Here is a 22,560-nt window from a genome sequence, read left to right on the forward strand (position 1 = left end):
AGAATTGTATAATTCCATTATTTTTGTACCAAGAGATAGTTTCCAGCCTTCTCATTCAGCTCAAAACATCCTGACTTGGTCCAGGGTTTTATTCCAGCCCATTACAGGTTAGCCAGGCACCAGGCTGGCTCCAGATGTCAGTTTCTCCAAAACCCAACAGGTCCAGCCATTTGACCTAGGCCCCTCCCCTAAATCTAATTTAAAATCCTTTAGCATTTAAACTACAGACAAGATTGGGTCAGATGCTGCCCTCGGCTGCTTCTTCACAGCTCCCACAGTTACCAATCCGACCTCCTTGACAAGGTTCACACTGGCAGACCTCTACCAATTTCAACGTCATCGATCTGGAGCCCATCTCAGAGGGCAAAATGAAGTTCACCTGCATTAAAAGCACCAAAGCATGACCAGTCAGGGCATTCCCAGTGTGCAGAGGGAGGCCTGCTTCCCAGCATGGGTAAAGAGACTCACTGCACTTCTCTTGAGCTAGCGCCCTGAAAACAGTAGAATGGACGCAGGTCCAGGCTAGCCACCCAAACTCAGATGCAAGGAGTTAGGCAGTTTTGGACTTAGCAGCTAACTCAGGCTGCCACTTTTAGCATGTTAGCACAACTCTGGGCAGGTCTACACTACAGCCAAAGGTCGGCTTAAAGGACGCAATTTCAGCTATGTAAATAACAAAGTTGGCGTTGCCATACCTTAAGTCAAGCTTTGGTGCCATCCTCACAGCAGGAGGTTGACGGGAAAAATGCTCCCATCAACTTGCCTTACAGTGAGGAGTACCAGCACCAACCCACAGGTGAGCCCTCGGTGTTTGATTTAGCAGGTCCTTACTAGACCTGCTAAATCGAACACCAGAAGTTCGACTACCACAGCGCGGATCTTCCTGCAAGTTTAGACATGCTCCTCTATTTGCCCATGGGGAGGGGGTTCTTGCCCAGCTGGAGTGCAGACACATGCTAAGGAAACAAATGCCTGTGTTAGCAGCCTTATCTTGCTATGCCTCAGTATAAAGCATCATATTAGTCTTCCCAGCTTCTCTATTGCTGAACCCTCCCCTTCTCTTCATTCTGTGCAAGTGGTAAGACCACTAAATCCAACCAGAGCACCTCCTGGCTCAGAACAGATCTTTATAGCCACCTCTTGTCTACACCAGGCACATGAAACCTCTTGACTATCTGGTTATTATGGCAGGAGCTCTGTCCACTGCCTTAATGCTCATGTGCACAAATAAGCATAAAAATAACCATCTAGGCACATGGAAGCATTGGCATGCTTGGGCAGCTAAGAGCATTAAGGGGTTTGCTCTGCCTGAGGGTTAATGATCCACTTATTGTTGGCTCTTAACTCTCAGCACCTGCAACCTCAGGGACCTCTCACCAGCTCAGTACTCTGCCATCTGCAGTAAAGGCTCTAAAGTTCCTGGTTCAAAACCAGCAACTCCTGTTTATGGAGAAGTAAAGCCATGGAACAGATCGAGCAAAGAGCAGGGAGTTTATTCCCATTCTATAGCCAACCTGAAAACATCTAGACCCATTTTTATTTCACAGATATTAGACACTCTCGCAGTTCTTCCCTAATTGGACCACCACTTTTTTCCTAGATGGCTTATTACAGCAATGAAGATCCAAATGAAGATAAGATTTTTCAAAATAGAGTATTTCTTCTACAAGGATCCCACGATATTTTTCACACTCATATACAGAAATCATTCTCCAATGAAATGCAGTCACCTCTGCTGCACAGAAACACTGCTTCATGCCCTATCTGCACAATGCCCTCAGGATACAAGTTGCTTTACAGAAAATATAACATAGTCCCCCAGCTAACTCCTGAAAATGCAAACAAGCAGCCAGTGTTTGAAAGGCTGAGCCGATAATTAACAGGTTTGGGCGAGTGATATGTTCCTCACTTGGCTGAAATGTCACCAAGAAACTGAGAGAAGCAGAAATTAAGTGCCTAAAATCCACATATCATATTTCAATTCAATTCCTCTAAACTTGCAAAAAGTACTTCAGGATTGTTAATGATCACAAGCATTCAAAGACCTTTAATTCCATCAGATAGGTCTGTAGAAAGTCTAATCATAAAACATAACTGTGAAACTGCCCAAAAAAGCACTATTGTATATAAGTAAATAGAATTTTTTATTCTTATAAGGCATAATCCAAAGTCTACTAACTGCAATTGGCTTTTGATCAGGCCCGTACAGAATATTTTACTTTATGGTATTTGGCATATAGAGTATCAAAGAGTGTGGCAAAGAGACAAGGTTTCAGCAGCCAGTCAAGGACTGAGACCATATACACAGCAAGTATGGAAATTCAGACATGGCAAAGAGAACCAAACAAAGAGTGGAAAGTTGTTACCCAATCTATTACCGGTACTTTGGAAAGCAGTTTTATCAACCGTAACTGAGGTTCCATAACAGTTCCCATTCTAAGTCTCGCAGCAGTTATTTTTAAAATTTCACTTTTAAGCTAAAGTTTTCCAGAATTGATCCCTGACTGAGGTCCCACGGGTCTTTTTTTTGGGGGGTGGGGGAAAGGGGAAGTATGTGAGAGGGTGTTTGTTGAGTGATTCCAATATTGGGAGAATAAGGAACATGAAACAAATACACTATTCCCAATCAAGATTATCCTCCCTCCCAAAAAAACCTCTTTGAGGCCAGGTCTGCACTATAGACTTCTGCCCATCTAACCGTGGTTAGGGTTGTGAAAAGAAAGAGATGCAAACTCTGATAGACACAGCCTGCCAGCAGAAGTCTTTAGTGCAGATATGTACAAAGGCAAAGACATTTTTCCCAGAGAAAACTCACAAGGTGTGGTTCTAGTCTAGTCTGCAAGGACAGTAGTATTCTATGATTCTATGCACTCTAGGAAGGCTTTCAATCCGTATAGTATTTCTAGACCAGTGAGCATTCAGCCTCCTCTGATAGATACTGCCTGAAGCCTTGCTAGTACTGGGACTTTTTGGCAGCGGCATACTCACACCAAGGCGTACACGGACAGCACTGAGATAAAACAGGCATTGGGCTTATGTACCCAAGTCGTCTACCACGGTACATCACCAACAAGCCTCTTTTGCACAGTTGCAGCATGTGCCTTGGGGACTGCACTGGTGTAGATACATCTGTGTAATTGTCTCTGCACCTTTTCCTCGTCTAGCCCTGCTGCAACAAGTTCACATTTGGCAGAAAAGTTGCCCTCCCTGATAACAGGTATCTTCAAATGTTCCATTGCCAAAACGTGGCGGGGGAGGGGGGAATATTGAGCAGAATTAGGAAGCATCAGACGTCTTCTGGTCAGCAGTTACTGTGCTATGAGTGAAAGGCATGCTGCTCTCCTGGTTCCCTAGCAGCCAAGGCAGCATGCACATTGTACCAGCCCTTGGCTTGATGCAGTCTGCGTCACTCGTCTATTAGCTCGGCACAGAGACAGCTGGGCAACAGCCCCATCCATGTAAGTTATTAATACACATACCTTGGGGGAGAGAACATGTCATGCAGACAGTCTAAGGTGCCCTGGACCTTCACGGCAATGCTTCTCTATGTAAGAGAAAGGGGGAAGTACTCACATCTAATATCGTACCACTGGAGAACAGCAAGGGATTTTGTACATGATGCCACCTGTGCATACAGGGAGTAGAGTTAAGTACACAGGTCTACCAGCTGAAAGGGTGCTTCAAAGAGGGGGCAGGACATCTGATCCCACAGATGCTCCAAAGAGGGGGCAGGGTGTCTAACACCAGGTGCCCCATAAAAGGGGGAAGGCAGGGCACCCAAACCTCTAGGTATCCCAAGGATGAGGGGGGCAGATAGGTGACCCAATCCCCTAGGCACCACCAAAAAGTGTCCATGTCATAAGGTCCCAAGGGTGCTGGACATTAGATGAGTCTCTGTAGAGAACAGCCTCCGAGTCCCCCTCCTTTGCCTTTGGCAGCAGGCTTTTGAATGCTTAAATGGGCTAGCTGAATATTCTGGGAGATAGCTTAGAATGGGGAGATATGCTTTGAAAACAAGTGATCTGGGTGTGAACCAGCCCCTCTGCTGGTGTAAATCAGCCATTCATCCACTTCCCCGGAGTTGTGCCATTTTCCAACGGAAAGTCTTTCCAATTTTCATAAAAATTCAGCCAAGTCAAAAATGAAATTCCCACTTCAAACAGGGAGGAGTAAATGCAGGGTTCTTCTGCATTTGGTTTGACAACCCCTATGCCTAAATAAGACATTGAATTAAATGGGACTGGTATGAAAACAAGACAGGCTATAACTGGTTTGGACAAGCTCACAACCAGAAGTCAGAGCCAGTTAGCCACCCTCCAAAAAGAAAAAAAGAAACCTCCTGTCCCGAGAAAATCTGATGACTTCCTAAGATCCAAGAAAGCATTTTCTACACTATAGCCTCTTGACAGTGCTTGACTGAGAGGGTTTTAACTCCTGTCTTTGAAGTGTTCTAGTGACATCCCTACAGAAGGCAACTCTGGAGGGCAAGATCACACAGAGCTCGACAGACAGGGTGCCCCTTTCAATGCTACTGAACTGACACCCCTGGCAAGATGTGGGGAGAGCCCCACCCAGCCCAGCTTTCTGAGACGCAACGGCCAGGCCACGCACATCCCTTAAGCCTGTTCGTGGCTACAGGCAGGGGAAGGTGGCCGCGTTTCCAAAGGACCCAAAGAAGCCGTTCTCAGAAGTGAGTTTCACCTGGAAGCAGCCCAAACCAGCTCAAATGCAAAGGCACAAGCCGTGCGATTTACAGGCAGACGCTGCTCTCCGTAATTCGGATTCTATTGGCTTCACACCAGTGCAACCCGAGTGGCGTCACTCCGCCGCCAAAGGAGATCCTCCGCCGGGTGGCTTTGCGCCCAAAGCCGGGCAGAGGGGACTGTGATCCCAGCAACACGCAGCCGCATTGGCAGGGCGGCAGGCTCAGCCCAGAGGCAGCAGCACACGCCGCGCGGTAGGGTCAGGGGGCGCATCCAGGCTCCAGCCCGGCCACACGCGCGCAGCAGGGAACTCGTGCAGAGCGCCCAGCGCAAAGCAGAGACTGGGGGAGGAGGAGGGAACATCCTCTTGCTCCTGCTACGCTGCAGTGACCCCCCCCCCCCCCCCGGGACCGTCTGCGCCGCCTGCCCAAGGGCACCGACCTCTCCAATGCGCCATGGAGCGCTCCAGCGCCCACCCTTCCCCGCGCGCTCCCCTTCTCCCCGGGCTTCTCTCGGCCCTGGCACGGCGCGGGCAGGGGCGCTCGGTGCGCCCTGGCCCGTCCCGCCACGGGAGGCCGGCGCCGGACTCACCGCAGGTAGCTGCCGGTGGAGTGCTGGTTGTAGTGCTCGGGCTGCGTGTGCCAGAAGAGCATGGTGAGGCGTCCTGGGCAGTTTGGCCTGGCACAGCGCGCACCACTCCGGACCGCGGCCGCCCGCGCGGCTCCCTGCGCTTTTATTGCCCCGCCGCGCCACCGGCTGGTTGGCTGGGCCCTGGCGCTGAGCTAAGCTGAGCCCTCCCCCTGCTCCTCCTCTCCGCGGCCCGGCCCGGCCGGCTCCACCCGGGCACGGCTGGGCGAACGGGGCGCGCAGGTAGCTGTGGGGCCGCGGCTTCCCTGGGGCGCCTTGCCCCATCCGTGCCCCACAGAAGGGCCAGGACCCCTGATCCCAGAGGGCACTTGGCGCCCCAACACCATGTGTCCCACAGAGGGGACAGGACACCTCATCCGACAGGTGGCCCTGGGAACCTGGATAGGGCGCCCAAACCCCTAGGTATCCCGGGGATGAGGGCGGGGGAACGAGGTGGATAGGTGCCCAATCCCCTAGGCACCCCCAAAAAGTGTCCATGTCATAAGGTCTCAACGGTTCTGGACTAGATGAGTCTCTAAAGAGAACAGCGTCAGAGACTCTGTGTGCTAAGTACATAGTCTTTGGGGATTCTTTATGATGAAGGGCAGTGTGCCTAGGTAAGGCACGATCAGTGTACATGATATGCTCTGTAAAAAGATGTTCTTTATTAAACAGCACCAGAGGTGTTTGGGGCTGTGCCTGTGCTGTCTCTTATATGCCATTGACAGTTATCACAGGTAAAGCGCACACATTACAAGCCAGGCAGCCAATGCTGTAATAAGCAACAGCTGAATGTAAATTGGTGTATTTGTTTATATAAAATAAAAGAGGAGCCTTCTAAAACCTTAGGATCACTCACAGGTTTAAAGGGAGTCTGTCAAATATCTTACATCAGAGACTGTTTAAAGACTGGGGTGAAGTATGTGCTCCAGATACTTTTTTGACAAAGTAGCTCTCTTCCCACCATGCCTAGAGGTCAAGCCAGCAGCTCCCATTGACTTCAGTGAGGGTTACATGTGTGGATGTGCAGTAACCATTCAAGTGTATTTTAATGTATCTGGTCTATTATTTAAGATGATCAGAGTATTGTAATCGCATCTCTGCTCCATTTTATATGGCTTGCCTTCCACATCTCTAGTCCATTTTATATGGCCTGCCTTCTACACTTGATCCTCTCATTAATGAATTTAGCATCATAACATTTTGCATAGGAAACGTATCCCCATTTTACAGATGAGGAGCTGAGAAGTGAAATTACTTGCCCAAGGTTACACGGGAAAATTGTGGCATCCAATGTCTTAACCACAAGAGCATCCTGCCCATCCCCGCCCCAAGCTTATATCACCCCTTCTAGTCCAAACTGCTGTTGCTAAAGGCAACGATGCCACCCCCAACTCCTTCCCTGCAGGTCTCAATCTGTATTTCTACTGCATGAGATTCAAGTATCTCAACCTACAAAGCCCTGTATAGCCTCATCCCTATCTATACCTCTGTTCTCAAGTTCATCCTTATGCCCCCTATGCTCTTCACAGTAGGGAGGTAAAATTGTGATTAATCAGCTAATCAAGTAGTCAATGGGGGGGGGGCGCTTGCTACCCCCACTGCGGCTCTGCAGATTAAATGTAGCAGGTACCAGGCGTGCTGCAGCCCAGCACCGACTACATTGAAACTGCAGAGCCGCAGTGGAGTTAGCTCCCGTGGACGGCATGAGCCTGGGCTGCGTGCCAGCCCCGGGAGCTAGCCCTGCTGTGGCTCTGCCTTTTAAATGTAGTAAGAGCTGCCTCCTTGCAGGTTCAGTCAGAGCCACTGTTCTGCCCTTCTAGGCTGTTAGGTGGCGTTCTTGTATATTGTTTAGAAGCTGCAATGTTCCACCCCAGAGGTGGCTGCATTTCAGTGGTAGGTGACGATATTTTGATTTAATTATTATTATTTAACATTTATACTGTAGTAGCACCTCAAGGCCACAACCAGCTTGACCTCTGTTATGATAGCGCTGTACAAACACAAATAAATGGCAGTGAATCCTGTGTATTTATTTCCTACTTCACAGAAGTGATGGGAGGTTGAGTCAGCTAATATTTGTAACACATTTTGAGAAATATATTGATCAGCATTTATTTCTTTCAGACTAAGGAAGTGTTACAAAAGAAGAATTATTATACGACAGAAAAGACAGTACTGAAAGTATTTTCTAGGGTCTCTTTAAAATAGCTTCTCTTCTTTTACCCAACTACAATATGATAAGAAAGCTTGTTTCTTTCCAAGCAAAAATATTCTATTTGCATTTCATTTTTTAATGCTTTTAAAAACATTTAGCAATAAAAGCACAGCTCAGCTCCCACAAGTCAACATCTGAGCAACACAGCTGTTGTGGTACTTGCTGGAGCAAAGTATCTAAATGTGGTTCTTGCACAAAGATTCAACACTACGTTTGTTGAGATGTCCGTGGACATTTGTAAAGAGTAAATATCCTTTCACGATTCTGGCTATATTGCAGCATTGGCTGGTAAAATACCGTGTGAATGATCCAATCAGGTCTGACCCACAGATATTAGATAGCGGTTAGTCAACTATTCTATAGTCCCCGGAGGCAAGGCTGGCAGCCAGTACAATCCGGCCTCACTCCCAGGGAGGTGCCTGCCATGCCATGCTGCTGCCTCTGTATCAGAGGCAGCAGCAAGGGGTTCCAAGAGAGAACTGGTCTGCGATTTAAAAACCAGCTGTCCTCTCAGACCGGCTGTCTGCTGCCCCACACTACTGCAGTAGTCTCTGTCCATCAGGGGGGTCCCAGCTTCCCACAGACAGAGGCTGCGGCGGGGGGGAAGGAAGAGATGGGGGAAGCTGCTGCAAAGCAGCCTCTGTCCACAGGATGCTGGGACCCCCAAGGACAGAGGCTGCTGCTGCAAAACAGCCTCTCCTGCCCTCCACCCCTGCGCTGCTGCCTCTGATACAGAGGCAACAAGGAAGGGGGAATTTGAGTAATCAAGAAGATTAACCAGTAAGACTAGGCTTATTGGTTAATCGTCTACTTGACTACTCGTTCACATCCCTAGTCTGGCCTGTTGATATTTTGTTTGCTTCATTCCTAAAAATTAAATGTTGGCTGTTGCATGAGTTTAAAATAATTCTGTTTATTTCCTCTCCTCTTTCTTGTTGCTGAAAACAGAAGGCAAAGTAACATTTGCTGGTAATCTTCTCCCAGCACCTTTTTCCTTTAAATCATCCTGCCTTGGCCCCTCCCTCTCTCAGCCAAATCTGTGGGGAAAAGACACCTCTGTTCTTCATCTACCTCTCCTGAAATAAATTCTGCTTCGTCCCAGTCAAACTTCTGCTCTTCTCTGAGTATGGAAACTCTCTCAATATCAAATCTGCTCTCCTGGTTTTTTCAAATTACGGACTTTATCTCTCTCTCAATCCGCTTTTCCTCCCTGTTCCTTCTGCTCATCCTCCTGTTGATAGTTGAAGTCAGTGTACTTACCGTGGTATCTTCCATGCTGTAAGGTTGGCAGGAGTTTCTCTCTCATCAACACCAGCTTCTCATCTTCTTCTGGTGGAGAACTGGCATTGATGGGATGAGAAAAGGAGGGTCTGAGGCAGGACGTGTTTGTGTGTTTATGACAACTAAATATACTATAATGGAAAGAGAAAGATTGTAGAGTTTATTTACTCCCAATTACAAATTCTTACATGTTAAAAAAACCCAATAACTTGCATAGACTTAGGCCAGGTCTATACTACACTCAGTTGGCTTAAGGTACGCAATTCCCTCTTCGTAAATAATGAAGCTGGAGTCAACGTATCTTAAGATGAGCTTGGTACAATCGCCATAGCAGTAGGCTGATGGAAGCAAATGCTCCAGTCAACTTCCCTTACTCCTAGTGACAGCGAGGGGTGCCGGTGCTGACGGGGGCTCCCTCAGAGTTTGATTTAGCAAGTCCTTACTAGACCTGCTAAATCAAACACCAGAAGCTCAATCTCTGGCACGGTAAGTATAAATGTAGCCATAGTCCCCATCTTTCCAAAGATGGCAAAATGGTGGATCAACGTTAGCCCTAGTCCAATTGAATTCCTCTTGGCACACCCCAACACCTACCCAGATCCCACTGACTTCAGAATTATTGCTCAGATCCACCTGAGGGTTGTACAACCGGGATCACCTCACCGATCACTGATATGCAGCAGTTTGGGGAGGAATGTTTGCTTAGCAGCTCAGTGCAGCATTACATAATAGCTAAAGATTTGTGTACCCAGCTGACAGTACATGAGGATATAGGGCAAGCAGAATAGGGTTACCCAGGCTGGAGTTTTGCCAAGATATCAGATCTACCAACCCTACTCTGGCAAAAAGTGCTTTGAACTATGTTCTGGAGGAGCAATTCGTCACCAGTCAACCCTGTCACTGGGCTTCCGTGTTAATGACATTGCGCTGAAAGCCCTCATTCAACTCAGAGGGCTGTTCACTCTGATGCTTAATGATGACCGTTTAAATGTCAACAGTGATAGCTATTTATTGCTGAGTCATTTCAAACCACCTCCCAGGCCATGCTCGGTGTCCCTTGGAGGCCCCATATCCATTTAGCTTTTACCGAAAGGCTCAAATTTCCAGAAGTTCTGGCTTCCACACAAATAGTGGTGGCACATTGAAAACTGAATTTTGGGGCAGGGTAAAACCAACTTGAATTTAATATCAGAGCACATAACCAAGAGAATACCACACAGTTAAGAAAATAAATCCATCCATTCATTAAAAACTTAAATGTTTTCTCATTTACCAAAAGCTGCCACCAAATTTCCAGCTGCTATCAAATCTCCAGTCACTGCTGCAGAGCCTAGGCCCTGTTTGCAATCCTTGATCTGTATTATCGCTGGTAATTACAACTGGCCCGATTTTATCTATTATTTTCCTTCCCAATGAACATTTCTTCTAAAACCCTGTTGTGAAAACAAACATGGTTAAACAATGATATAACTGAGGACAGGACAACAAAGTAGAAGCTTTTTAAATGCTAGTTTTATGTCTGTTAGCATGTCATGTCACATTGCAGTCCCAAGCTGCAAACACCAGAATGACAACTCAGCCCCACCAGCCAACTTTTCTGTTTGGTTTATGTCCAGTGTAAACAAAGTGTTTATTTTGACATTGCTGCAGTGGAAAGAGAGAATAACATGCCTCACACAAAGAAGGAAATGGTTTAAGAAACGAGAGGTTGCACTTTTATTCCTTTAAACAGTTTGCCTCTCAACAAAAGCGTCCTCAAACTCCAGTACTTTATTGTGTTCATTATGGTAGTGCTTAGGGACCCACCAAGATCAGCGCTCCATAGGTGAGTGCCCCCTGGTGGCCTCAGAGCACCCCCAGCCTCAGTTTCCCTTCTTGGCTCCCCAGATAAACTCCACTCAGGTTTTTCCAGTTCAATCACAACAGCCTTCCTCAGGGTCTGATGTAGTAACTTAAAATTCAAAACTAAACACATAACCATTCCCTCCTGGGACTGGTCTAGCTAGAACTGTTCCCCAAGACTTGGGATTTTCCTTGCAACAGGGCCACAGCCACCTTCTTCTCTTTACGGGAAACTGCCTGATTCCACTCAGGTGAGGCTCATTCTGTAATGAGGTTTGTTTGGCCTCAGGCTGGTCAGACCAAGAACTAGGAGCCTCCTTACAGACAGTAAGTGCTGTACTGACATACTAGCAGACTTACCCACTGTTGCCTGGGTCCTTAAGGACATGGCTTTAGGGCTGGGGCCTGTTCTCCCCTCTCATCAGTTGGGGCCTGTTCTCCTTCCCCCCAGGCCACCCCACTCCAGCCTGCCTAGGGCCTGTTCCACCCCGCTCCCCCATACACCCATCTGAGCCCACCCAGAGTCAGTTCTCTCTCTCCCTCCCTCCAGGTCACTTCTCAACCCCACCTGGGACCTGATCTCTCCTCCCTAGTCTCTCTCTCTGGTTCTGCAGCCAAGAGCTGGTCCGGGGAAAAGAGGATTTTGAGTGGGGGAGGGGCTACTTACTCAATGTGCTTGCAGGCAAGATGGCAGAGTCCCAGCCCTACCGGCCACCCCCTTGGTAGTGCAGCTGCCCCCACTGGCCACTCTACAGGATGGCTTTCCAATGCAGGCTCACTGCCTCTAGTGGCCACCCTCCTATCACGTCCCTCCGAACAGCAGCCCCTCCTTTTGCATGTTATGGAAAACAGTCCTTTTCCTGGGGCTTCCAGCTCTCCTGGCACAACCAAACATGATCTTGCTTTACATTAGGAGAAGAGGAAGCTGCCTACCAATTTTGGTGACTTTAGTTCTTACCATTTAGATGGAGTTCTTGAACAAACGGACTCACAGACAGACAGGTGCACTCTAAAGGTGCATTTACACAGCACAGTTATTTTCAAATAACGGACGGCTTATTCCAACTTCTGTAAACCTCATTCCATGAGGAATAACTCCTCTTCCAAAATAGCTATTTAGAAATAACCGTAGTGTAGACACTCCCCTACAGCTATTTCATAATTGCTTCTCACCAGGGCCATTCTAAGCTCTAAGTCAGGGTAACGTGTCCACATTAGGAGAGCCTGCCTTGGACTAATTTTGAGACTTCCCTGTTGTGTACACATGCTATTTTGAAATAAGCTATTTTGGAGTATTTCTTCTGGAATAGCCTATTCCGAAATAAGTGTGCAGTGTAGACGAACCCTGATTAGATTAGATTAGATAGATAGATAGATAGATAGATAGATAGATAGATAGATAGATAGATAGATCCTGTCCCAAAACCTATACAGATATGACAGACACAAGGTGAGAGAAAGGAACATAAAACACGAGCAGATCAATCAGGTGACAGGGGATATGTTGGGGGAGGGAGGAGTTTATGTAGGATGGTGTTTGCTGACAAGGGAAAGGAGGAACTGAAAGGGATGGAGCAGGTGAGAAGAGGGAAAGGTAGGAGTTATGAGGATAAGGTAGAGAGGCCTGGGATGAGAAAGGTTTGGAGCAAAAAGCCAAAGTACTGCAGTTAACATTAATTTATTGCTTGAAATGGCAAATGCCAGCCAGTCACATCAGTACAAACTACACGTGTCAGTAGCAGTTTGCAGGACCAAGCTCTTCTTTAATCTGTGTGTTTAATGCTCTTCTTCGTGTATGCACAAATGCCTCAGGTGACACATGACCAGGACTCAGCACCAAATTTGGACTGCTGTTGGGCCATGAGCTTGCCTGGGCTGAGTAGTGATAGAGTGTGACATGACAGCTAATCCATACCCCTCAGTGCTTTACTACTGTGTAGTTACTTACGCTTGTGCAAAGTAAACACAGGATGTGTTCAGATCTGGATTTTCTGCTCCTTTTGGGTGCGTCTACACAGCAGGGCTTAACTCGAAATAAGCTATGCAAATTGAGCTACGTCAATTGCGTAGCTTATTTCGAAATAGCTTATTTTGAAATGGGGAGTGTCAACCCAGCACTTATTTTGAAACAGAGCACTCTTCCTCTGACTTCACTTACCCCTCATACAATGAGAGTTACAGGAGTCAGAGTAAGAAGTCCACCAGCTTGACCGTATTTCGACATTATTTTGAAATAACTGCCTGCTGTGTAGACATGGACTAAGTTATTTCGAAACAACGATAGTTATTTCAAAATAATGTGGCTGTTGTTAAGGGTAAAAATGCTAGGTTTTTAATGTATTATAGGGCATCCCTTTTGAAAAACAGTCCAATGACACTGGGTCTTTCCCGCCTTTTTACAGCAGAGCGGTAAACAAGTTCCAGTTAAAACCAGAATTGCCTCCGAAAATCCTATGGGGTTTCCCTGCAGGGGCAGACTCCACAGGGTTTCCTTGCAGGGGTTTCCTGCCATAAACTGCATAAAAGGCCAGCAGCCGAACAGCTCAGAGCTGCCCATCCTTAGTGGCAGGTTGCGCAGGGTTTTCGTTTCAGGTCATCTAGACTCCGGACCAGACAGCTGCAGCCATACTGAAGACTCCATCTATACCACCAGATAGCCAGCAACCTTGCCAGGTGCCTTCCACCTGAAGTGGGAAAGACTACGAGGGCTCTCCTCAGTGCTCCTCTCTCAAAGCTCTCCAGGAGCTATGAGATCTGAGGTCCTGAGCATCCGTCTTGGGAACTTTCAAGAAGGTTTCTATAAACTTGTCATACTTTGCTTATCGTTTATTCTCAGCCAAAGGCTCCTTTGTGTTCAGGGGGTTCTGGGGACTGACTGCTGTAGAGGTTACATTGTTCTTTTGTTTGTGAACTACTTCTGGTTACCCGCTGAATTCCCTATTTTTGTAAATTTTCCCTAAATAAATTTTCTATATGTTCCATTTACATACAATGAATTGTCCTCTCTGATTAATGAAGGGAAGAGAGAGGCCACCAGCAGATGACAGATGCTAGCTGTCACAGAACCAGACAGAGGGTCTAGTTTTGTTAGGGGCAGCCTTATCTTTCTAAAATCATGTAGCCAATTCTCCACTGCCTTTCTCTCTGCACTTGGAGTAGCCACTTATAGGTGTAAAAAATAATCTGCACTGCTGCATTTTACACCCACTTGGCATGGACGGGCTATACAAGAAGCTGGGCTGGACAGAAGTGGGTATATCTACACCAAACTTTTCCCTCCTCCAGGCAACGGATTTCCGATTCAAGTTCTCACACTGGTAAAGACTAGTCTGAACACTGCCCAAATATTTTATGAAAGTAAAACCAAGAGGGCAGAAGCCTGGAACAAAAAGGTGGGAACTTTCCAGATGAGCTCTAACACACATACCAATGTTTCCTGGCAACCAGGTATAAATCTCCTGCAAAAAACAAGCACTGGGGTAGCCCTGGAAATAGGAGAATGGGGCCCTACTGATTCTATTTCTACAAAGGAAAAAACGGCAGAAAAAATATCTGTAGAGTTAAACTATTCCCCCTACTCCTTGCCACTTGGGAGCACTATAGTAACTATATAAAGATGGTTGTACCAATGTAGTTTATTCCTGTAAAGGAAGGGAAATAAATTAGGCCAGCATATGTGCATCCATACTCGAGGTTGTGCCAATTTAATCGGTCCACTCCCCAACCCAACTTAGTTCTGTGGTTAGACCAAGCCTTAGGGTTTATCTACATGTGGACACCCACAGCTTGTCTATATGGCACATCAAAGCGCGCCAGAGAGGGGTGTAATTTGTAAAGTGCTCTAACGTTCTGCTCTTTAACTGCCCTGAAGAGATGCTGCTAGCATGCTCTGAAAGGTAAATACAGGATGATGTTAACAAGGCAGCTTTTAGAGTCAAGGCAGGGTCTAAACAGGACAGTTAGAACTCTTACAAATCATACCCTTCAAGTGTGTTTTGCTGATGCCATGCAGACAAGCACTTGAGAAAATTAATCTGAATTACTCAAAAGTGTGACTATAAAGAAGAAGAGTTAAACCACATCAAACCTCACTGTGAACGCACTCCTTCCAAATTGAAGTGGCCTCATTCAGTGTAGCTTCATTCACTTCCAACATTCCAAGTGAGTCTTCTCTGCTCTTGGCACAGGGAATATTGGGGGTCAGGTTAAGGTTTTCTTTAAGATGCAAAAACAGTATATTGAACACACAACTGCAGCACTGCCAACAGTCCTGGTCAGCCCACACCGATCAATGCAATGTGTGCACACACAGGTTAGCTTTGTTACTGGGGTCCCTCGTGAACCCTAGTGAAGGTGTTTGTGAGCAAAATGATTCAGTCTGCAACCAGCAAAGTAACAACAACAACACTTGTATAGGACACAAAAGGAGACAGTCCCATGAATGGGAACTCACCATTTGTGAAATGATTCCTGTATAATAATTAGACACAGTCCGTCATGTATAAAGATCTGAAATGCTGAACCCTTTCAGACATGCGTATCACTGCAGGGCAGAAGTAACCATGAAAATTTGTGTCATGAAGCCTTTCATCTTAAATCCTTTAAAGACAGCTTAGTGCCTTGAAAAGAGAATGTTTTAAGTTTGTGCTCATAAAGTATCATTGAATGGTTACTTAGTGTGCTCTTTGTACTGTACCATTATTATTAATTGTAACCCACCAAAAATACTGGGTCCTGTAAAAAACAAATAAGAAGACAATGTATAAATAGTGCAGGTTAAAAGTCAGAAATTCCTTTGTATGAAAAATTCTGAAATTTTGGGGGAAAAAATCATTTAAGTTTGGAACCAAATGTAGAAACTTCGAAATTTCCCACTAACGGGAAAATCCAAAAAACCCTTCACGTTGCAAGTTTCAAAATGAAATTGAGCTTGGCTAAGCAATGGGAATTAGCCCAAATAAGGACTGAGTGAAAACTTTTTCTCTCTATTAGGCACTTAGGGTGTGTCTAGACTACCTAGTTTTGTCGACAAAAGTGGACTTTTGTCGACAAAACTATAGCAGCATCTACACTACCGCTGAGTTCTGTCGACATAACGTCGACAGAACTCAGCAGTTTTGTCGACGCTGGTAAACCTCATTTCACGAGGCATAACACCTTCTGTCAACAGAACTCTGTCGACAGAAGGTGTTATTGCCTGTAACATTGCGTGCAGACTACGGAGTTCTGTCGACAAAGCAGCTTGCTTTGTCGACAGAACTCAATGTGTCTGGACGCAAATTGTCGACGGAAGTTTTGTCGACAGTATCTGTCGACAAAACTTCCGTCGACAAAACGCGGTAGTCTAGACGTACCCTTATATAACACCTATCACTATAACAATTAGAGGTCAAATTAAGACATACATTAAGACGACCTTCTCGTGATCTGCCCTATTACATGCTAATACCCTACCCATGTAATCAAATCAGCATCCAAACATCACTTAGCAAAGTTCTGGATCAAACAGCAATGGTAAAAAGTGGAAAAACTACAAACTGATTTTTGTTAAAGTAGCTGTTAGCAGTGTTCGCAGAATGATAGGCCTAACTCTACAAATTTGCCAATTTAACAGTGAAGGTAAGTCTAGTTCTAGAAGTGAATACCTAGCTAGTATTATGTGAGACAAGATGATTAACATCCTCACATCAAATAATGGTTCCCCAGTCTCATGCTAGCATACTGCCAGCTACAATCTTCGGGTATGTCTAGACTACAGGCTTTTGTCGACAGATACTGTCGACAAAGCCTCTGTCAACAAAGAGCGTCTAGACTACATCCAGTTCTGTCAACAAAGCAAGCCGCTTTGTCGACATGAGAGCATTGACGCAAAGGACAGTGTAGATGCAATAACACCTTCTGTCGACGGAACTCTGTTGACAAAAGGCATTATTCCTCGTAGAATGAGGTTTACCGCCATTGACAAAACTGCCGTGTTCTGTCAACATTATGTCAACAGAACTCGGCAGTAGTCTAGACGCAGGTATAGTTTTGTCGACAAAAGTCCACTTTTGTCAACAAAACCCTCTAGGCTAGACAAATCTTTCTTGTTTCCCCTCTAGCACCCAACACACATCGTCACATGCGTCAAGCAGGGAATTAAAGAGGGTGACCTGGGAGACCTCAAGTGAAATTCCAGGACCTTCGCCATTTTAGTAAGAATCAACAAGATGATCGTGGTTAAATGTGTACAGACCACGGAATACAGACTGAGCTTCTATTCCATTACCCACAGCCAGTCAGCTGGCTAGCTATGTCGGTGATTTCAATAGCCACCACATGATGTGGAGCTCTATTAATAATTATACTATGAATGAGGCACCTGTGGGATGGCCAGCAAATGAAGATGTACTTTCTGTTTTATGTAAAAGATAGTGGCGTTTTTCATGTTGCCTTCTGGGTAAGCAACTACATCCCGAATCTCTGTTTCCCACTAAAGATCAGTTCAGAATTCCTCAGAACGCCTCCAGAACTATTCCAGGCTACTTTCCACACAGTCAGTACTGCCCAGTGGCAATCCATCTTGGGACTGACCCCCCCCCCCCCCGCACCGTTGGTTATGTCATCGCCCAAACAATGATGGAACTTTTGAGTGACCAACTGGCCAGGAGGCAGCAATTCAGGCCACATTGACACAATTCCACCAAACTCTAAACACTTCAGTTGCATCACCTGGCTCATCCAAATAGTTGCAAAGATAAACATCTCCTGCAACAATCCAAAACAATAGATCTTGTCAGATATTTGGCTGCACGAGTGTGTTCCCTCTGTGTGCCAGCCCAGCTCTGTGCAAATAGATGGTGAGGCAGACTTGGAGTGAACCACCCAATGGCCACAAGATCCGTTAAGGTACGAAGGCACCTGGCCAAGTGTATTGTAAATGAAACTTGGTTCTAGTATCCCGCAGACTCTACCCAAGCACTAATGCATGTATGCGCTTAACAACGGACACCTCTCAGGCAGTGGCTGGACTTTATACTGCCCCCTAAGCTGGACAAAGACACTCCCTCTGAGATGCATCTTAACATGCCAATACATACAAGTTACGTATTACTCCTGAGGTATATAGGTGCCATTGCTTTACTGTATTAGGGTGTTATTTCCAGAGGCCTCCTGCTATCTTGCCCATGTTGGTTTGATCAAAACCTCTGTATCCATCATGCTGTCATCCTGACCTCATCTTTAGGATGGGTCAGTGCGTTCCTGTTATTTGTGGGGAATGTGTTGGTGTCGAGGTGTTCTGGAATGTGTTTGTGTGAGTGTTCTGGGCCTAGCAATACCAGCCCTGTGCCTGCCAGATTCTGTGAGCAGAGCCTGCCTCTTGCTCACAACTTAACTTTGTTGTATATCTGCAAAGTTTGGACTACTTTAGGCCAGGCCTCTTGCCTCATACCAGGCCTCTGATACATGGGCTTATGTTTCAGGCCCTCTTCCTACTCCATATCTCATGCTGGAAACCAGAAACAGAAAGGCTATTAGAGGAGTACCAAACATTTCGTGTCCCAAACACCACAACATCTTTACTAGAGTCAATGAATTTAGCACATCATGGCTACGTCTACATTGGCCCCTTTTCCGGAAGGGGCATGCTAATTTTTCAGATCGTAATAGGGAAATCCGCGGGGGATTTAAATATCCCCCGCGGCATTTAAATAAAAATGTCCGCCGCTTTTTTCCGGCTTTTAGAAAAGCTGGAAAAGAGCGTCTACACTGGCCCCGATCCGGCCTGATCCTCCAGAAAAAAGCCCTTTTCCGGAGGATCTCTTATTCCTACTTCGAAGTAGGAATAAGTAGGAATAAGAGATCCTCCGGAAAAGGGCTTTTTTCCGGAGGATCGGGCCGGATCGGGGCCAGTGTAGACGCTCTTTTCCGGCTTTTCTAAAAGCCGGAAAAAAGCGGCGGACATTTTTATTTAAATGCCGCGGGGGATATTTAAATCCCCCGCGGATTTCCCTATTACGATCTGAAAAATTAGCATGCCCCTTCCAGAAAAGGGACCAATGTAGACGAGCCCCATCATCAATGCTCAGTCAAAAAGGTTGAAGCTCTGGCCTTCATTCCCTTCAGGGCTTGGCTATTGTTGCCTCAGGTTGGGACTGCAAACCCAGTGAGGGCAGTCAGTTCTCAGTGCCACCCAGAGCATGCTGCACGGTGCTCCACTGGCAATTTAAAGGGCCCAGGGCTACGACTGCCACCGCTCCTGTGATAGCAGTGGCAGCAGGTAGGAGCCCTGGGTCCTTTTGAATTTTGAGGTAGGATTTGAATTTTGAAGTAGGATTCCAGAGGGCAGCTCTCTGACTTATCTGCAGCCTATGATACTGTGTGAAGGAATGGCCAGTATCTTCTGAAAGCCAGCAAAATGCAGCCCAACAATAACATTCTTCTGAGACATTCTGACCAGCCGTTGTTTTTGCGTTCTTGTTAGTAACCAGTTAGCAGCCCTTATGCCCTCACTAATGGCCTACGTAAGAACAGCCATACTGGGTCAGATCAAGGTCCATCTAGCCCAGTATCCTGTCTGCTGACAGTGGCCAATGCCAGATGCCCCAGAGAGAGGGAACACATTGGTAATCCTCATTTGATCCCTCTCCTGTCACCCATTTCCAGACAAGCAGAGGCTAGGGACACCATTCCTACTCATCCTGGCTAATAGCCATTGATGGACCTAACTTCCATGAATCTATCTAGCTCATTTTTGAACCCTGTTAAAGTCCTATTCTTCACTACATCCTCTGTCAAGGAGTTCCACAGGTTAATCGTGTGCTGAATGGAAAAAAACCTTCCATTTGTTTGTTTTAAACATGCCTCCTATTAATTTAATTTATGACTCCTAGTTCTCATATTGTGGGAATAAGTAAATAACTTTTCCTTATTCACTTTTTTCCACACCAGTCATGATTTTATAGGTCTCCCCCCTTAGTCTCCTCTTTCCTAAGCTGAAAAGTCCAAGTCTTTTCAATCTCTCTTCATAGGGAACCCATTCCAAACCCCTAATCGTTTTGGTTGGCTTTTTCTGAACCTTTTCCAATGCTAATATATCTTTTTCGAGATGAGGTGACCACATCTGTATGCAGTATTCAAGATGTGGCCGTACCATGGTTTTATATAGAAGCAATAAGATAGTCTCAGTCTTATTCTCATTCCCTTTTTAAATTATTCCTAACATTTTATTTGCTTTTGTGACTGCCGCTGCACACTGAGTAGATGTTTTTAGAGAACTGTCCACAATGACTCCAAGATCTCTCTCTTGAATAGTTGTAGCTAAATTAGTCCCCGTCATATTGTATGTATAGTTGGGATTATTTTTTCCATTGTGCATTACTTTACATTTATCAACATTAAATTTCCATAGGGATCAGTCCTGGCACCAATCCTGGTTAATATCAACACCTGAGACCATCTCCAAACATCATCACAGAAATTAGTCTATGCTGGCAACATTGTTCTGTCCACACAGGAATGGGATTTACCTATCATAGAACAAATCCTAAACAAGTGCCTTTAAACCATGGCAAAATAGTTCATATATTGACATCTAATAGTTCATATATTGACATAAACCCAAAACCCACTAACACTGTCATGTCTGCATTTGAGCTACACAGCTGAAAGGCTAGCACGGGACTGCACATGCTTTTCGATAACTAACAGACAAGACACAAATAGGCCCCCCAGATATCTCGACATAGAGACTGAAGTCTCACAGACCACCAGCACTTGTAAAATATCCATGACAAAAGAAATGTGTGAGTAAAATGCATCCAGATGCTGGCAGATAGGGTTGAGGTACCAATGCAAAAGAGTTTACAGACCTCTTCACTGGCCCTTGCCTACTCCACAGCAGGATACTGGATACAGTGTCTAGCCATGCTAAAGCAGAAGTCTGTAAGGGTATGTCTACACAGCAAAGTTATTTCAAAATAACAGCCGTTATTTCAAAATAACTTTCCTAGCGTCTACACAAGCCAACTGCTATTTTGAAATTAATTAAAAATAGCGGTGGGCTTATTTCGAAATTGGTAAACCTCATTCCACAAGGAATAATTCCAATTTCGAAATTGTGCTGTGTAGATGCTTATTTTGAAATAGGGGGTCTCCAGCCCTTCCCAGGGTGCCCTGCTGGCCGCCCTGGCCACAAAGTAACTTCTGACCTGATGCCCTGTGTGACGGGGCAGACAGGCCCCGCACTGAAGGGCAGGGAGTATCCCAGGCCCAGCTGGCTGAGTAGCCCAGGCCCAGAAGACAGACCCAGAGTATAAAAGCAGAGAGAGCCCTGCAGCGAGAGAGGCCGCTGGGGGAAGGAGTAGGTCAGGCCGCACCTGGTTTCTGCAGCAGCTGAGACACGAGCCACCGCCCACAGCCGACTCCATAGCCGAGCCAGCAGCCGCCACCCCTGGGGAGGCAGGAGCACCTGTAGCCCCAGTGCCAGCCCCAGTAAGGACCGTTCCGGAAGACCCAGCAGAATACAGGGGTACCAGGGTGTGGTAGGAAGCAGCCCAGGGCAGAGGAATGATAGTGCGGTTTGGTGAGTATTGGCTGGATTCCCTGCCGAGCAGGCAAGAGCAAGTCTCTGCCCAAAGGGCTCTGAGCTGGGACCCAGTGGAGAGGGAGGGCCCCTACCACCCTTTTCCCTACCTTGGACAATCACCCCTGGCCAGGAGGAGCTTTTCTTATGACTGGGCCGAAGAGGCCAGATATACCCTGCTAGAGGGACCTCAGTGTGGTGACTGGGCCGCAAGGGCCGTGTATACCCTAAGGGCAGGTCCTAGAACCCGGACAGGCTGAGGGGAGACTTGCCCCTCAACACCCTGCCAGAACCGGTTCCAGCTGGCCTTAAATGCGATTCAGCGTCCGGTCAGCAAAAAGCTATTTCGAAATGCATTGTGTGTGTAGACACGTTAGTTCGAAATAGGGTATTTCGAAATAACGCTGTAGTGTAGACATACCCTAACAGACTCTGCTTTTGCCGTAACAAGCTGTACACATTCTGCTGTAGACCACAGCTTGTTCTGCGGTAAAGAGCGTTCACGAGTTCATCAAGTAGTTAGTAGAGCCAGAAAGTACTTCAGGTCACCCAGGCTGAGTCTACCTGGCACTCAGGCCCATGTTCAACTCAGACCTCCCTCTAGGTCAGTGGTTCCCTAGGGGGGACATGGAAGAACATTTGGGGATGTGTAGCAGCCTCCATAGGGAAGTAGAAAGGAGCACCACCCAGCATTGCTCTCCCCCAGCTCTGCTCCAGACCCACCTTCTGCCTCAGCCCTGACCACTGGCCTCTGTCTCTCAGCTGCCTGTGGCTCCAGGCCCCCAGCCTGACGGCAGCTTCACTCCCAACCCCAGTAGCAGCCCCAGACTCCGTCCCTGGCCTCAGCAGCAATCCAGCTATGGCTCCAATCCTGGCCATGCTCTCAGCCCCCAGATTCACCCCCAGCCGTGGCCCTAACTACAGCCCTACTCCCGTCCACAGCTCCCTCCCCAGCTGTGGCCCCATTCCTGACCGTGGCTCCTAGGCAGCATGGGGCATGATGTAAAATGTGGGGCGGATCGCTAATCAGGGTTCTCAGATCCAGGCTATGTCTCAATCTTGCCCATTCTTTCTGTGTGGCATCTCCTAGACAAAGCCTTTCTTGTCCTGCCAGGCAGTGAAACAGGTCACCCACGCTCTCATGACCTCAGGCCTTGAGGACCACAGTGTCTCCATAGCTTTGACAAACGCAGCCTTGCCCTGCTCACATCCATTTAGAACGCTGATGGGAGGCCATCTTCCTAGCCCAACACGTTGCCCACGCCAGCCTACTCTTTGAATCCCTCCATTGGTTTCCTCTTTCTCTAGCTCACATCTTTGCTGCA

At 46.7% G+C, this 22,560-nt stretch overlaps 1 protein-coding gene across 2 annotated transcripts in view; it reads right to left on the reverse strand.

Annotated features, from left to right (window-relative positions):
- The window catches only part of TFCP2L1 (transcription factor CP2 like 1), a 53,124-nt gene extending 47,654 nt beyond the window's left edge, over positions 1-5,470 (reverse strand). Inside the window, exon 1 of one of the 2 annotated variants that reach the window (XM_075933078.2) lies at positions 5,295-5,470. In XM_075933078.2, the coding sequence (XP_075789193.1) occupies positions 5,295-5,356 (62 nt within the window). In that variant the 5' untranslated portion in view covers positions 5,357-5,470. Of the gene's footprint in view, positions 1-3,479; positions 3,601-5,294 lie in introns of those variants that run through there. The other variant, XM_014580915.4, reaches the window with a different exon arrangement.
- Between the last annotated feature and the right edge of the window lie 17,090 nt (positions 5,471-22,560).

Source organism: Pelodiscus sinensis, chromosome 7 (genome assembly GCF_052426305.1).
Source record: "Pelodiscus sinensis isolate ZL-2025 chromosome 7, ASM5242630v1, whole genome shotgun sequence".
In the NCBI taxonomy this organism is placed as follows: Eukaryota; Metazoa; Chordata; order Testudines; family Trionychidae; genus Pelodiscus; species Pelodiscus sinensis.